The 14,731-nt window shown below is 39.1% G+C and overlaps 1 protein-coding gene across 2 annotated transcripts in view; it reads left to right on the forward strand.

The window, feature by feature from the left end:
* The window catches only part of MAP3K19 (mitogen-activated protein kinase kinase kinase 19), a 62,221-nt gene that overhangs the window by 15,902 nt on the left and 31,588 nt on the right, over positions 1-14,731 (forward strand). For both annotated transcript variants that reach the window (XM_019454544.2, XM_019454573.2), the window contains exons 3-6: positions 3,574-3,762; positions 6,441-6,595; positions 8,758-8,873; positions 10,913-11,028. In XM_019454544.2, the coding sequence (XP_019310089.2) occupies positions 3,574-3,762; positions 6,441-6,595; positions 8,758-8,873; positions 10,913-11,028 (576 nt within the window). The remainder of the gene's footprint in view (positions 1-3,573; positions 3,763-6,440; positions 6,596-8,757; positions 8,874-10,912; positions 11,029-14,731) is intronic.

The following is a 14,731-nucleotide window of genomic DNA, read 5'->3' on the forward strand; positions in this document are numbered from 1 at the left end:
CTAAGTAAAATAATGATGAATGATGACATTTGAAGAGCAGTTGGGGGAGAGAGAATAACAGAGATAACCCTTTTGGTTAGGAAGAAGCTTGCATATTAAGGCAAAAATGTGACTAGAACTTGCAGAGGAAGGAGGAAGAGTGGCATAAGATGAGGCTGGAAAGGAAGGCCAGGCACAGATCCTGCAGGGCCACAAAGGCATGCAGAGGGATTTTTAAAAACTGCTTTATTGAGATATAATTCACATATCATACAATTCACCCATTTAAAGTGTGGAATCCATTGGTTTTTAATATAATCACATTAATGTGCAATCATCTCCACAGTCAATTTTAAAACATTTTCATCATCCCAAAAAGAACTCTACACCTCCCTGCCCCCCCAAAAAGAAGCCCTGTCCCTTCAGCTATCACTTTCTATCTTTCCTCCCTTTCCCTGCTATAGCCCTTAAGCAACTACTAATCTACTTTCTGTCTCTGTAGATTTTCCTATTCTGGACTTTCATATAAACAGAATCATATAATATGTGATCTTTTGTGATTGCTTCTTTTACTTAGCATACTGTTTTCAAGGTTCATGTTGCAGCATGCATCAGTATTTCATTCCTTTTTATAGCTGAATAATATTCTATTATATGGGTATACTATATTTTATTTATTCATTTGTCCATTGATGGAAATTTGGGTTGTCTCCATGTTTTGGTTACTATGAACAATGCTGCCATAAACATTTGCATACAGATTTTAAAGTTATCATATATTTTAATTTCTCTTTCATTCCACTCCTAGAATTCCTAGAAGTGGACTTAACTGAATCATATGGAAACTGTATGTTTAATCATTTGAGGAAATCCCAGAATGCTTTTTAAAATTTTTTTTAAGTGCTTATTTTTGAGAGAGAGAGGGAGAGGGCAAGAGAGAGAAAGAGGGAGCGTGAGGGGCAGAGAAAGAGAGGGAGACAAGAATCTGAAGCAGGCTCCAGGCTCCATGCTTTCAGCACAGAGCCCAACACAGGGCTCAAACCCCCAAACTGCAAGATCGTGACCTGAACCAAAGTTAGACACTTAACCAACTGAGCCACCCAGGTACCCCCAGAATGCTTTTTAAAGTGGCTGTACCATTTACAGCAGTGTATATGTGTTCTGATTTCTTCACATCCTCGTAACACTTACAGTTATCTAACTTTTTTATTCTGTCCGTTGTAATGAGTTTCAGACAAAGGTATTTGGAAATGGAGAGACTTATTAGAAGGTCATTGCATTGTTTCAGGCAACAGATCATGGTAGCCCTGTCTGCAGTGACAGTAGGAAAGATAGACAAAAATGGACTGAAGTAAAACACCTGAGAGTTATCTTGATTTCTGACTCACCATCAACACCAACATCTAATTAGCCCTACCTCCTAAGTGTTCATGGATTATACCCTCAGTCACTCCATTTCTACTGACTGATTCAGTAGAATCAATCTATTTCCCTGATTCAGTAGCCATTTTTTCTCCATGAAGCTACTGTAGCAATCTCATTGGTCTCCCAACTTCTACCCTTCTCCACAGTAATTTTTTTTAATGTTTATTTATTTCTGAGACAGAGCATGAGCAGGGGAGGGACAGAGAGAGAGGGAGACACAGAATCCGAGGCAGGCTCCAGGCTCCGAGCTGTCAGCAGAGAGCCCGACGCGGGGCTCAAACTCACAAACCGCAAGATCATGATCTGAGCTGGAGTCTGTTGCTCAACCGACTGTGCCACCCAGGCGCCCCTCCACAGTAATTTTTTTGAAATGCTGATCTCATCATGTCATCCCTCTGTTTAAAATCTTTCACTGGAGATACAACTATATTCCTAAATGGAGTTGGTAAAGCCTTTTAGGATTTAGCTACTCTTGACCTCTCCATCACATTTCCTTACCCTCCTTCCCCCATCCTGAGCTCCAGCTATGCCTAATTCCTTCCAGAGCTTTAAATGTTATTTGTTCTTTTGCCCTCTGTATTAGTCATCTTGGGCTTTCCATAGCAAACATACCATAGCTGAGTAGCTTAAACAATGGAAATTAGGTGGTGTTTTTTTTTTTTTTTTTAAGTAGGCTTCATACCTGGCATGGAGCCCAACATGGGGCTTGAACTCACAACCTGGAGGGAGATCAAGAGTTGGATGCTTAACTGACTGAGCCACTAAGGTTCCACAATAGAAATTATTTTTTTCATAGTTCTGGTAACTGGGAAGTCCAATATCAAGATTCTGGACAATTTGGTTTCTAGTGAGAACTTTTTTGCTGACTTATAGAAGGCTACCTTCTCTCTGTGTCCTCACTTGGCAGAGAGACAGAGAGAACAAGTTCTCTTGTGTGACACTAATCCTATCAGATCAGGGCCCCATCTTTACAATCTCATTTAACCTTAATTACTTCCCAGAGGCCCCCTCTCCAAATACAGTCACATTGGAGGTTAAGGCTTCAACATATGAATGTTGAGGAGAAATAATTCAGTCCATAGCATCCACAGTACTTTGTTTATCCTATATCCTTTGCTTGAAGCAATCTTTCCCCCAGTCTTTGCCTGGTTAACTGCATCTCTGATCCCTTGGTTCTCAGCTTAGACATAATTTTCTCCAAGAAGTCTTCTTGGACTTAAACTGTCCCAAGACAGCTTAATACACTTCTTCTAAGTACACCCTCAGCCTTCTTTATTTTTTTTTAATTTTAACGTTTATTTATTTTTGAGACAGAGAGAGACAGAGCATGAACAGGGGAGGGGCAGAGAGAGAGGGAGACACAGAATCTGAAACAGGCTCCAGGCTCTGAGCGGTCAGCACAGAGCCTGACGCAGGGCTTGAACTCACGGACCGTGAGATCATGACCTGAGTCGAAGTTGGATGCTTAACCGACCCGAGCCACCCAGGCGCCCCCACCCTCAGCCTTCTATATTTACCCTATCAATGCATTAACACACTGTTGCAATTGTCTTTTTATCTGTCTTTTTTCCTCACTAGTTCGTAAATGCCTTCAAGGCTGGTCCCTGCCTTCTTCATTGTTGAAGTCTCAGCACCAAGGACAGTTCTTGACCAATGCTAATCACTCAATCCTATTTGTTGAATAAATTATGCATTCAATATTTTGAATAGCATTTATTTGCTCCCTAGAAATACTTGTGGAAATACTTGCAACATTCAAGGATCTATGTCTAAACTTAGGGGTTTTATATTCCAAATTGTAGGTGATACTAGTAGGACTTTGATGCTTTATGTGGGTTTAACATAAAATACTCACAGATGTCTAGTTTTAAGACAAAGATAGTATCCCCAAAGGTTACCTGGCTGTCTTAGCTGGTAAAGAATGTGACTCCTGATCTCAAGGTTGTAAAGATTGAGCCCCACGTTGGTTATACAGGTTATTTAAAAATAAAATCTTTTAAAAAAAAGGCAAATAGCAGTTAGCTGCATCAAAATCAATTCTTCATTTTTATGCTCCTCTTATTCTATTTTTCTGTATCATGAATCAAAGTCATGTCTAAGTTTTCTGCATAGCCCTGAAGATACTCTTTGCACTCAAAGATGCTACATAAGAATGTTGTGCTGTTGCAGGTTGTTGAATTTCTTCTGGAAAAGGGAGCAGATATCACCCTTTGTAATTACAGCAATCAAACTGCAGTTCATGTGGCTAATTGCCACGTCCAAAGACAACTCTTGGCTATCAATGGAATCCAGGCTCCCCAAATGCAACTTCTACAAACTTCATGGCAAGGTGATCTTGAACAACTTCAACACTTGCTGGTCAGTTATATTGATGTTTGCTTCTGCCTTTGTGTAGGTAGGTGGGTGGGTGAGTGATATGAAAGGCATAGACTACACATGACTCATTTTAAATAAAAATGAGTTCTTTTCAAATGCAGTCCTAGAAAGTTTCAGGCAGAAAATAGAAAGAAACAGGATCAAATAGGACATTGGGGTGGAAAACAGGATAATAAAAGAACACAGCAGCAGGCTATTTCTACCTTCCTCCAGCTGGATGCTAGAAGAAGTCACATAGCACCCATGGGAAATAATATGCTCCCAGGATGCCCCCCAGAGAACTGCTGTCAACTTGCTCAGAGGAGTTCCCTTGACATCATTGCCTATTGTACAATTGCTGTTTAGATCCCTTTGGACCAGCTGCACTTATTATCTTTAGCCTGAAAAGGGAATCAGAGAGCTTATGCCTTGCATAATATTTAGTTGTAACTAAAGGAGTTAAAAGGATATGTTTTTAAAATACTTTCTTCCCAAGTTATTGATTTTCTTATTTAGATTTTCTACCCATAGATACTCTTTCCTGAAGTAACTTACAAAACCATATGCATAACCAAGGACTCTAATTGTTGGTGACCAGCAACTGTCTATTCTTGGTATTTACCTTCAGAGATACTGTCAGATCACATGACCTTCCAACTGAAAGAAAATCAATTGCTGCTAGGAAACAGTTTCTTCCATTCCCTTATGGGCAAGACACAAACAGATAAAGAAAAAGTGAACAATATTCTGGTCACCTAGAGTTCAAGGGGATCTGCAACAAAATCCAAAGAACTCCTTAAATACTTTTGTTGTACTAAACAATAGTCTAAAATTGTCGTAAACCATGACTAAAGCTTAGAAATTTTTTAGGAGTGCCTGGGTGGCTCAGTTAAGCGTCTGACTTCAACTCAGGTCATGATCTCATGGCTCATGAGTTTGAGCCCCGCATTGGGCTCTGTGCTGACAGCTCAGAGCCTGGAGCCTGCTTCAGATTCTATATCTCCTTCTGTCTCTGCCCCTCACACTCTGTCTCTGTCTCTCAAAAATAAATGAACATTGAAAAAAAAATTTTTAAGAAATTTTTTGAAAGGCAATAAATTTTATTTTAATGGTATTCATAACGGTTGTTATAATCCAGTATCTGTTTTCATAACCACATTTTCACCCATAAAGATTAGCAGCCACATTTTAAGAAACTGGTGTCTGTACCTGAATCCAAAGTTTAATAAGCAGGTGCTGAATTAATGTGCTATTGCAAGACTACTCTCAGTTCAAACCTTTCGTGTTGGTGCTAACTAATAATAAACAGTGATATAAGAGGTGACTTCTTTTCAGAGACTGAAAAAAAATTAATTAATTCCCATAGCACCCCTCTGAGGTAATATCATTATCTCTAGTTTGTCCCTAGAGAAACTGAGGTAGAAACACAAGACTATACTGACATGGCATAAAGTGAAATAGAGATGGAAAGTAGCAAATTATTTTGGTAAATAAAATAAACAGTTTGGATAATTTGGCCTTACAGTGGGTTTTCAGTTCTGAATTATCCAAATTAAATTTTGCTTTCATTAAAACAACGAATATCATCTGTATATCCACCTGCGTTTGACTATATGTGTATATATATGTGTGTGTGTGTGTATACATACATACACACACACACACACACACACACATACCTGCCTTATTTTTGTAACTCATTCATTCATTCCAGAAATGTTTACTGAGCATGTGTCAAACACTCTGCTCAGTGCTTTTCATATTCTATCACCAATCATCAAAACAACCCCACAAAGAAGACATTGTTATTCCTACTCTAGAGCTGAGGACTCTGAAGGTCAGTGAGTAGGACTGCTGGATTTTACAAACAAACATACAGGAGACGTGGTTAAATTTGAACTTCAGATAAATACCAAATAAATTTTTTAGTATTACTGTGTCGCCAGTGAAAATTATTGTTTAGCTGGATATCCTTTATTTTTTTTTTTAATTTTTTTTTCAACGTTTTTTATTTATTTTTGGGACAGAGAGAGACAGAGCATGAAGGGGGGAGGGGCAGAGAGAGAGGGAGACACAGAATCGGAAACAGGCTCCAGGCTCCGAGCCATCAGCCCAGAGCCTGACGCGGGGCTCGAACTCACGGACCGCGAGATCGTGACCTGGCTGAAGTCGGACGCTTAACCGACTGCGCCACCCAGGCGCCCCTCCTTTATTTTAACAGGGTGATCTTATCAAGTGCCCTTGATATAGTCCTATCAGGGAGGTTAAATAATCAGCTTAAGGAGGTAAAATTCAAACCCGGGTCTGTCTCTCAGGCCTGTGTTCTTTCAATTCATCAGCTCCTCATCAATATAGATATTGAGAAAGAATGTGTTGAAGCTGGGGTGCCTGGATGGCTCAGTCAGTTAAGCATCTGACTCTGGATCTTGGCTCAGGTCATGATCTCATGCTTTGTGAGCCAGAGCCCCATATCAGGCTCTGTGATGACAGCATGGAGCCTGCTTGGGATTCTGTCTTTTGCTCTCTCTCCCCTTCCCCCACCTCAAAAATAAATAAACTTAAAACAACAACAGAAAAAGAATGTATTGAAGTTAAAATGAGAATTTGGCTAAGCAAGGAAAATGCAAAGATTAGTATAAATAGTAAAAACATAATAAAAATAAAGCTTCATGTTTTCAAAGGCATCTGAAGAGTTCCTGGATATAAATTTCCCAAACCAACATGGCTTGACCCCTCTGATGCTGGCTGTGAGGGATGTGGATCTGTTTGAGAGTCTTGATATGTTAACAGTCTACAGACCTGTGGAGGTTCTGTCTGAGCTCCTCAGGCATCATGCGTGAGTATGAGTGGTCAGTTGGCACCAGTGGAAGAGAGTCTATGTCATTGTTATTGTCAGAAGTCACTTGTAAACTTAGAGACACGCAATTCTGGACCTCAGGGTTGTTAAGTTCAAGCCCCACATTGGGTATAGAAATTGCTTCATAGTAAAATCTTAAAAAAATTTTATATATCGAATGCAAATTCATGTTCATAAAAGGGACTTCAGCAGTTGCAAAGTAATGTGCAAATGTTAGATGTTGCTATCTATTATTTTTATGATATTGACTATTTGTTTTATTTGTGTAAATACTCTTTTGGTACTTATGAAGAATGTCAAATAATTCTTCTTCTTTTTTTTTTTTTTAGAATGTCAGATAATCCTTGAGTATGTAGCTTCTTACCCCCAACATGTTACTAATTATTTCAGAAAGCATTGTCAATTATCAAAAGCAATTTATAATACTGATTTCTAATTATCTAAAAATTACTGTATGCCAGCATGTTCTTTTAGGGGAAGGGGAAGTAAACAATTGACTTTTAAAAAAAATCAGTAGGTTAATAAGCAGTTTTTCATGTTAGAATTCCAGTGTCCTAATGCTGTTACCTAGATATCATCCAATAAGAACAGATGGGCAGCTCTTTCTCAGAATTTCATATGAATTTTGTTTTGGAAAGAAAAAAAAAAGTAGAAGGGAGCTTCAAGAACAAAAGCATAGTCAAGAACACGAGCTATTATAAAAGGACCAGTTACTATAATAGGATAAAGATGGAAGTTTGAAGCTACTTTAGACTTTAGTGTTAAGAAACAACTAAAGAGATTGTTTAACATGGAGAGTACCGGACAGCACCCCAGAGATGGTGTTCAGTAGGCCTGGAGTGGGGTCCAGAATATAGGAAATCAAAAAGTGCCGCATTGAGAAACACTAATCAAGGCAAATGAGCAAACTGAAGTCCCAAGGAGTTAAGTGACTTGCTTAAGGCCACTTATCAAGGCAGAGGCAGTCCCCTGATTCTTGGTCCTATCCTACTTCTTTTGAATCATGACCTTTGATGGAGAAAAGCTCATAAGGGGTTATTTTTTCAGAGGATAAAACATTTCCCAGTCCTATAGCAATAAAAAGATTCAAATTCAAAGTTGTTAGGTTGGAGACCATGCTCAACATGTTCTGTGTCCCAGAATGTGACCAGTGCAGAAAGTGTAATCATTATTTCCCACACCATAATCTGCCAATAGGGCTCTTACTATTGGCCCTTTGAATCTCTCTGAGCTGTTATCTATCTAATCCTCAGATTCAGTGCAACATGGAGAGGATATTTGTGCTATTGCAAGGAGCCCTGAGATTAGCTGGTCAGGCTTAACAATCACAGGGCAAGGCGAAGAAAGATGAAGAGGTCATGCAGAGGGACTTTATGACAAGTTCGCTCCACTCAACCAAGAGCCTGTGAAATAAGCATATAAGCTTAGTTTTCTTTCTTTCTTTCTTTTTTTTACATTTTTAAAAATGTTTTAATTTATTTTTGAGAGAGAGAGAAAGAGAGAGAGCATGAGTAGGGGAGGGGCAGAGAGAGAGGGAGACACAGAATCTGAAGCAGGCTCCAGGCCCTGAGCTGTCAGCACAGAGCCCAATGCGGGGCTCAAACCTGTGAACTGCGAGATCATGACCTGAGCCGAAGTTGGACTCTTAACGACTAAGCCACCCAGGTGCCCCCAGCTTACTTGTCAAGAGAGATTCTATTCTATTCTACAGTTTTGACTGGCAAAAAGGCTAGCTGCTAGCATTAGAAAAACAAAAAATATCAAGAAAGCAAGCTTAACTCATTGGAAAGAAAAAACTAAGCAAGTCAGCTATTTGTAATAAGACAACAGCTTATCAAGATGTTTTGATCCTTACTTGATTTACTCATCATTAAAGAATTATGAAAAGTTTTGTCCAAAGTTTGACATTTTCTGCAAATATTGGAATACTTCTAGGATGGAGTGGGAATAAGATATACAGAATATTCCTTTAATTTAAAATCTTGAAAAATTATCACTTTCTATCTCATACACTTTAAAATCATTCTTGTTAGCCCCAAAGCACATGATTACTTTTGTTTATTTGATGTCAATGTTTTTCTTCTCATATTTTTTCAATAGATTTAACTAAATAATTTTTATGTTAATTCTATTCTTCCTAGAGATCCTAAACTCTGTGATTTTAGTGGAAAATCAGCAATACATTATGTGTCGCAAATACATAGTTTTAGGAAACAGCAATTATTGGACATTCTAATGAACTCTATGCCAAAACCAGGTAAATACTTCTATTCCACTTTCAAAAGCTCCCCATCTATAAAAGCCTTATTAGAACTCTTTCTTCTACATGTGTTTGATGGATTCATTTAAAGAAATCAAGCCAACAACTATTTATTAATCGGTGACTATATAGAAGGTCCAAGGCTAGGTACTCTTAAGGGTTGTAAAGAAATCTAAAACATCGTCCAAACTCCTGAAAGTGTTCAATAGGGTAAGGGACACATCACATAAGTCAGTAGAGAAAGTGCTTGTTGTGAGCTTGAAAGAGGAGAAGGGACTTACTATGTTCCTTAAATGCTGGGTAAGATTTGGAAGGAAGAGAACAAGAGAGAAGGTTTGATATAGGTGGAAAACAAAGACAGAAACAGCCACAGAGAAAAGTGAAAGAAAGAAAGTACCACTGAGCAATATGTGACCTTGTGAAAGCTGCTTGACTTTATGGTCTGATTGGTTTTTATTCAAAACTTCTAGGCAGGGAACAAGGCTGTTCCCAGGAAGGTTTCATGAAAGCGGTAAGATTCAATCTGGTCCTTGAAAAACAGTGGGATTTAATTTTGTGGAGCAGAGGCATCATGCTGTAAATGAGCCTCACTTATCATAGGGGCAAATAAGAGACTAGAAATTAAATACATAAAGAAACTGGGTCCATTGAATACTCATTAAATGAAGGGTTTTTTTCCCCCAATAAAACAGAGTCACTAAAGAACTTTAAGCCAGGGAATGATGAAAACCATGTTTTAGGAAATTTAAGCTGTTGTTATTGTGAAGAATGGACTCAAAGGAAGAGACTCATGGCAGGGAGCTCTATTAAGAAATTATAGAAGTGCCTGTGTGTGGTGACAGGAACCAGGAAGAGTCCTGGGCTTGGTGTGGGAGTGTGCCTGACAGGTGCTGAGTGTGGTGAGCCTAAGAGCTATTGTGAAAGAAGAATTCACATAACTTAGTGATGTAAAGCTGAGAGAGACAAAAGTTGAGAGAGTTGAGTTAAATATGATTCCCAAGTTTCAGCCCTGGGAAGTGGGGAGATGGAAATGCAATCAATAAAATAGAAGACCACTCTGGTTTGGTGAGGATATAGAAGGCAATGGGTTCTAAAGCATTGCATTTGGACGGAACCTTGGGACTTGCAAGTAGCGATTTTCTGTTGGACAGGCCTGTGGGAAGGGGTGGGTTGGTATGTTAGTTTGGGAGTTCACTACAAAAAGGAGACTGTGAGGACCTGGAAGTAGGTAAGATCCCTGGCGGATTGAGGATGGTGGGAGAACTGCAAGGGGTCAAGCCAAGGAGGTGTACCCACAGTTAGAGGGTGGTATGTACACAGGGACTCAGGGCGCTGAGAGAGAGAGGAGGGGATTGGGAGAAAATTACAAGAAGCAAGGAGAGGGAAACAATGTCAAATTGGAAAAGAGATTACAAAGCAGATGTGGCAAGGAAGTGAGAAGTTTCAGTGATGAGATAGAGGCAGGAAATAGATTGCAGAGAGGAAATATGGTGAAGAAATGGACGATCTGAGTAGAGATAATCTTGTGCAATTTTGTATCAGTTACAAAATAAATGGAAAAGCCATTGGAAGAGAAAGACGTTTTCATCGAAGAGCCCATGCTTATTTTGAAGAAGTCAAGATAGCAGGAGGGGGATGATATAAGAGAGCACTGTCCCTTGGGAACTAACTGGGAGTTCATGGGTGCTCAGAACTCTGCCAATTTAATGTGACTTCTGCTACACAGAAAATGTGCCATGTCTTTGGTAACTATAGAGCAAATGTAATTTCCAGCCCATTGTTAGGGGTTTCACTTGGCAGCTTTGCCCAACTTAAAAACAAAAACAAAAACACATCCATTCTGTGGACCCTTGTTATCCTCACTCACATCCTTCCCTGTGAAAAGTATTGCCTAAAGCTTCATCAGGATCCCAGACCACTATTTTAGGAAAATCTTTGACAGAATGGAACCAGTCTTAGAACACAGAGCTAGATCTTCTGATGAAATTGATGGAGATAAGTCTTATCAAAACACATTATTCTATTTCTTTTGGCAGAAAGACATGCTGAATCATTGCTTGATATTTGTCATGATACTAACTCTTCTCCAACTGATAGGATGACAGTTACTACAAACCAAAATATAATCTTGCAAAGTATCAGCAGCAGTGAGGTAAGATGTTCTCTTTAAAGAAACTAACAACAAAGGGCACCTGGGTGGCTCAATCTCTTAAGTGTTGGACTTTTGGTTTCGGCTCAGGTCATGCGGGTTTGAGCCCTGTGTTGGGCTCTGCACTGACAGTGAGGAGCCTGCTTGGGATTCCCTCTCTCTCTTCCTCTCTCTCTCTGCCCTTTCCCTGCTCACTTTCTCTCTCAAAATAAATATATAAACTTATATAAAAAAAGAAACTAACAAAAAATGGATAACCTACTCCATCTACTACCTCATGTGTGTTGCTTGAATATTTTACAGCAATCATATATCATAATTTATTTCTAAATGTAATCATAAGGTAATTAAAAGCAAAATTAATAAGGCAGTGCTCCACAAGTTTAATCTCAGAGCTGTAATTAGCTAGTCAGCTCAGAGTCTCCTGCGTTTTGTGTGTATGTATCTAATACCACAGGATATTGTTGCAGTTGAACCGATACTAAATAATAAAATGCAGCTTGTGTTTATGTGTGTTCATGTGGAAAAGGAGAAGATCACTCATCTGATCATGTCAAATCCATCACAGGGTACCACAAAGAAGGTGCCTCCTCTTGGCCCTGGTCACCCCCGGCTCCCCACCATGATGAATGACTCCACATGAAGTCCCTCACAGTACAGTAACAGTACTAGTAACAGTGTAATCCATAGAAAACTGTGGACCAATACCCAAGATATACAACAAACTGGTAACATGGTAACAATTGTTGCCTATAGGGAGAGAATTGGAGATGACTTTGTGCTGTGTATTCATTTGTACCTTTTGAATTTTTACAAAAATTAACACAGCTCAGACAGGTAAAAGTATTGCTGCTCTATATTTTGGTAAGAAAACAATATGGCCACAAATTATTTATTTTACAAAGTTAATGAGGTGTGGACTATAATATAATAAATAATGAGGACTTTTGGAGATGGTAAATATTTTTGAGTCCTTTTCTCCTTCCAAAAATCATCCCAAAACAACAAAGAAAAAAAAAAAACAAAAATTTAATTAAAAAAACCTTTTTTATTTTGAAATAATTACAGATTCACAGGAACCTATAAAAATAGTACATAGAAGTCCTGTGTAACCTTCACCAGCTTCCCCAAAAGGGAACTATTATCGTAACTCTAGCAGGTTGTCAAAACTGGGAAATTGACACTGACACATTATAATTAACTAAGCTACAGACCTTGCTGGGATTTCACTAGTATTTGCATGCATTGTTTTTTCTGTTTGCGCATGTGTCTGAGTGTACTGTTCTTTGATGTTTATCCCTTCAATCACCACAGTCAAGATACAAAGTTGTTCTGTCACCCCAAGGGAATCCCTTCCTACTGCCCTCTTAATAGCCACACCCTCCTCCATCCTTAACGCCTGGCAACCACTGATCTGTTACCCATCTCCATAATTTTGTCATTTTGAGACTGTCATATAAAAGGAATTCTCATATGTATAAACTTTTGAGACTGGTTTTTCTACTCAGCATAATGCTTTTGAGATAGATCCAAGTTGTATCAAGTTTCTTTGCATTGCTAAGGAGTATTCTATGGCACAGGTGTTTACAGTTTACTTAACTATTCACCTGTTGAGAGACATTTAGGGTTGTTTCCAGTTCTGGGCTAGTATATACAAAGCTACTATGAGCGATTGTGTACAGATTTCTATATAAACATACGTTTTCGTTTCTCTAGGATACATGTCCAGGAATCCAAATACTGGATCATATGGCAAATGTATGTTTAACCCTTTTAAAAACTGCCAAACAGTTTTCCAGAGTGGCTCTATCATTTTATATTCCCATCAGCAATGAAGAGAGATCCAGTATCTCTGTATCCTGGCCATCATTTGGCAGTGTCAGTATTTTTTATTTTAACCATTTTAGTAGAAGTATGGTGGTATCTCATTGTGGTTTTAATTTCCATTTCCCTAATGACTGATGTTGAACATCATTTTTCTATGGGTTTATTCCCCATCAGCATGAATTGTTCAAATTTTTAACCTATTTTCTGATTGGATTGTTTGTTTTCTTACTGTTGGGTTTAAAGAATCCCTTATATATTCTGGATATGTCATTTGCAAATATTTTCTACTAGTCAATAGAAGAACTGGCTTGTTATTTTCACCGTTGTAACAGGTCTTTCATTGAATAGAAGTTTTTCTTATTTAGTTAGTTGGTTCGTTAGTTAGTTAGAGCACATGCAAGAGAGAGGCAGAGAGAGGAGAGAGAGAATCCCACGCAGGCTCCATGCTGATAGCACAGTGCCCAGCACTGGCCTTGATCTCACGAACTGTGAGATCATGACCTGAGCTGAAATCAAGAGCAGAATGCTCAACTGACTGAGCCACCTAGGCACCCCCCAAAGCTTTTCATTTTGATGAAAACCAATTTATCTATTTTTTATGGGTCTTAATTCTTACATCATGTGTAAGAATTCTTTTACTTGGTCTGGGTCCTGGTTTCACAATTATGTTCAGTTTATAAACATTCGTGAATCTATGCACTTTCTGAAAGTATGCTACACTTAAATTGAAAGTAATGGTGGGGCATCTGGGAGGCTCAATTGATTAAGCGTCAAGCATCGTGCTCTTGATTTTGGCTTAGGTCATGATCTCAGGGTTGTGAGATTGAGCCCCACATCTGAGCTCTGTGCTGGGCATGGAGCCTGCTCAAGATTCTCTTTCTGGGGCGCCTGGGTGGCTCAGTTGGTTGGGCGTCCAACTCTTGGTTTCTGCTCAGGTCGTGATCTCACAGTTCATGAGTTCAAGCCCTGTGTTGAACCCTGTGCTGAGGATTCAGAGCCTGGAGCCTGCTTCGGAATCTATGTCTCCCTCTCCCTGCCCTTCCCCTGCTCATTCTCTGTCTCTCTCTTTCTCTCAAAAATAAATAAACATTTAAAAAATTAAAAAAAAAAGACTCCTCTTGGGCATGAGATGGGATGGGGTAGAATGGAAATGTTTATTTTTAATACTACTATTACTATTTTTTAATATTAAACAATAGCATATTTCATACTGTTTGAATATTTTTCTTTTACAACTTTTTTAAACAGGCTAAAACCAAAAACCAAACCACAGTTGCTTTATTACACTGGTTCTCAACAGAGAGTCCCCAGGGGACATTTGGCAACATTTGGAGACATTTTTGGTGTTACAGCTGGGTGGAGGTGCTACTGGCATCTAGTGGGTAGAGGTCAGGGATGCTGCTAAACATCCTAGAGGGCACAGGACAGCCCCACAATGACGAATTATCCATCCCCAAATGTCATAGGTGGTGAGGCTGAGAAACCCTGCTACGCAGCAGGTTTTGTCACAACCGTAAAGGCTGTGTTGTTTTTGGTTACTAATATTACATAGTAATTGAAATAAAATACCTAGAGATCAGTCTTTAAAGTGACCATCATGTGACTCCTGGGTGGCTCAGTCCATTAAGTGTCTGACTCTTGGTTTTGGCTCAGGTCATGATCTCACAGTACTTGAAATCGAGCCCCAAGTCTGGCTCTTTGCTGACACACAGAGCCTGCTTGGAATTCTTTCTCTCTTCCTCTCTCTCTGCCTCTCCCCCACTCATATTCTTTCTCTCTCTCTCTTTCTCTCCCTCTGTCTCTCTCTCTCTCTCTCTCAAAATAAACAAATAAACTAAAAAAAAAAAGTGACTGGGGTGCCTGGGTGGCTCAGTTGGTT

Source organism: Panthera pardus, unplaced genomic scaffold (genome assembly GCF_024362965.1).
Source record: "Panthera pardus isolate Hobbes unplaced genomic scaffold, ASM2436296v1 HiC_scaffold_10, whole genome shotgun sequence".
Classification (NCBI taxonomy): Eukaryota; Metazoa; Chordata; class Mammalia; order Carnivora; family Felidae; genus Panthera; species Panthera pardus.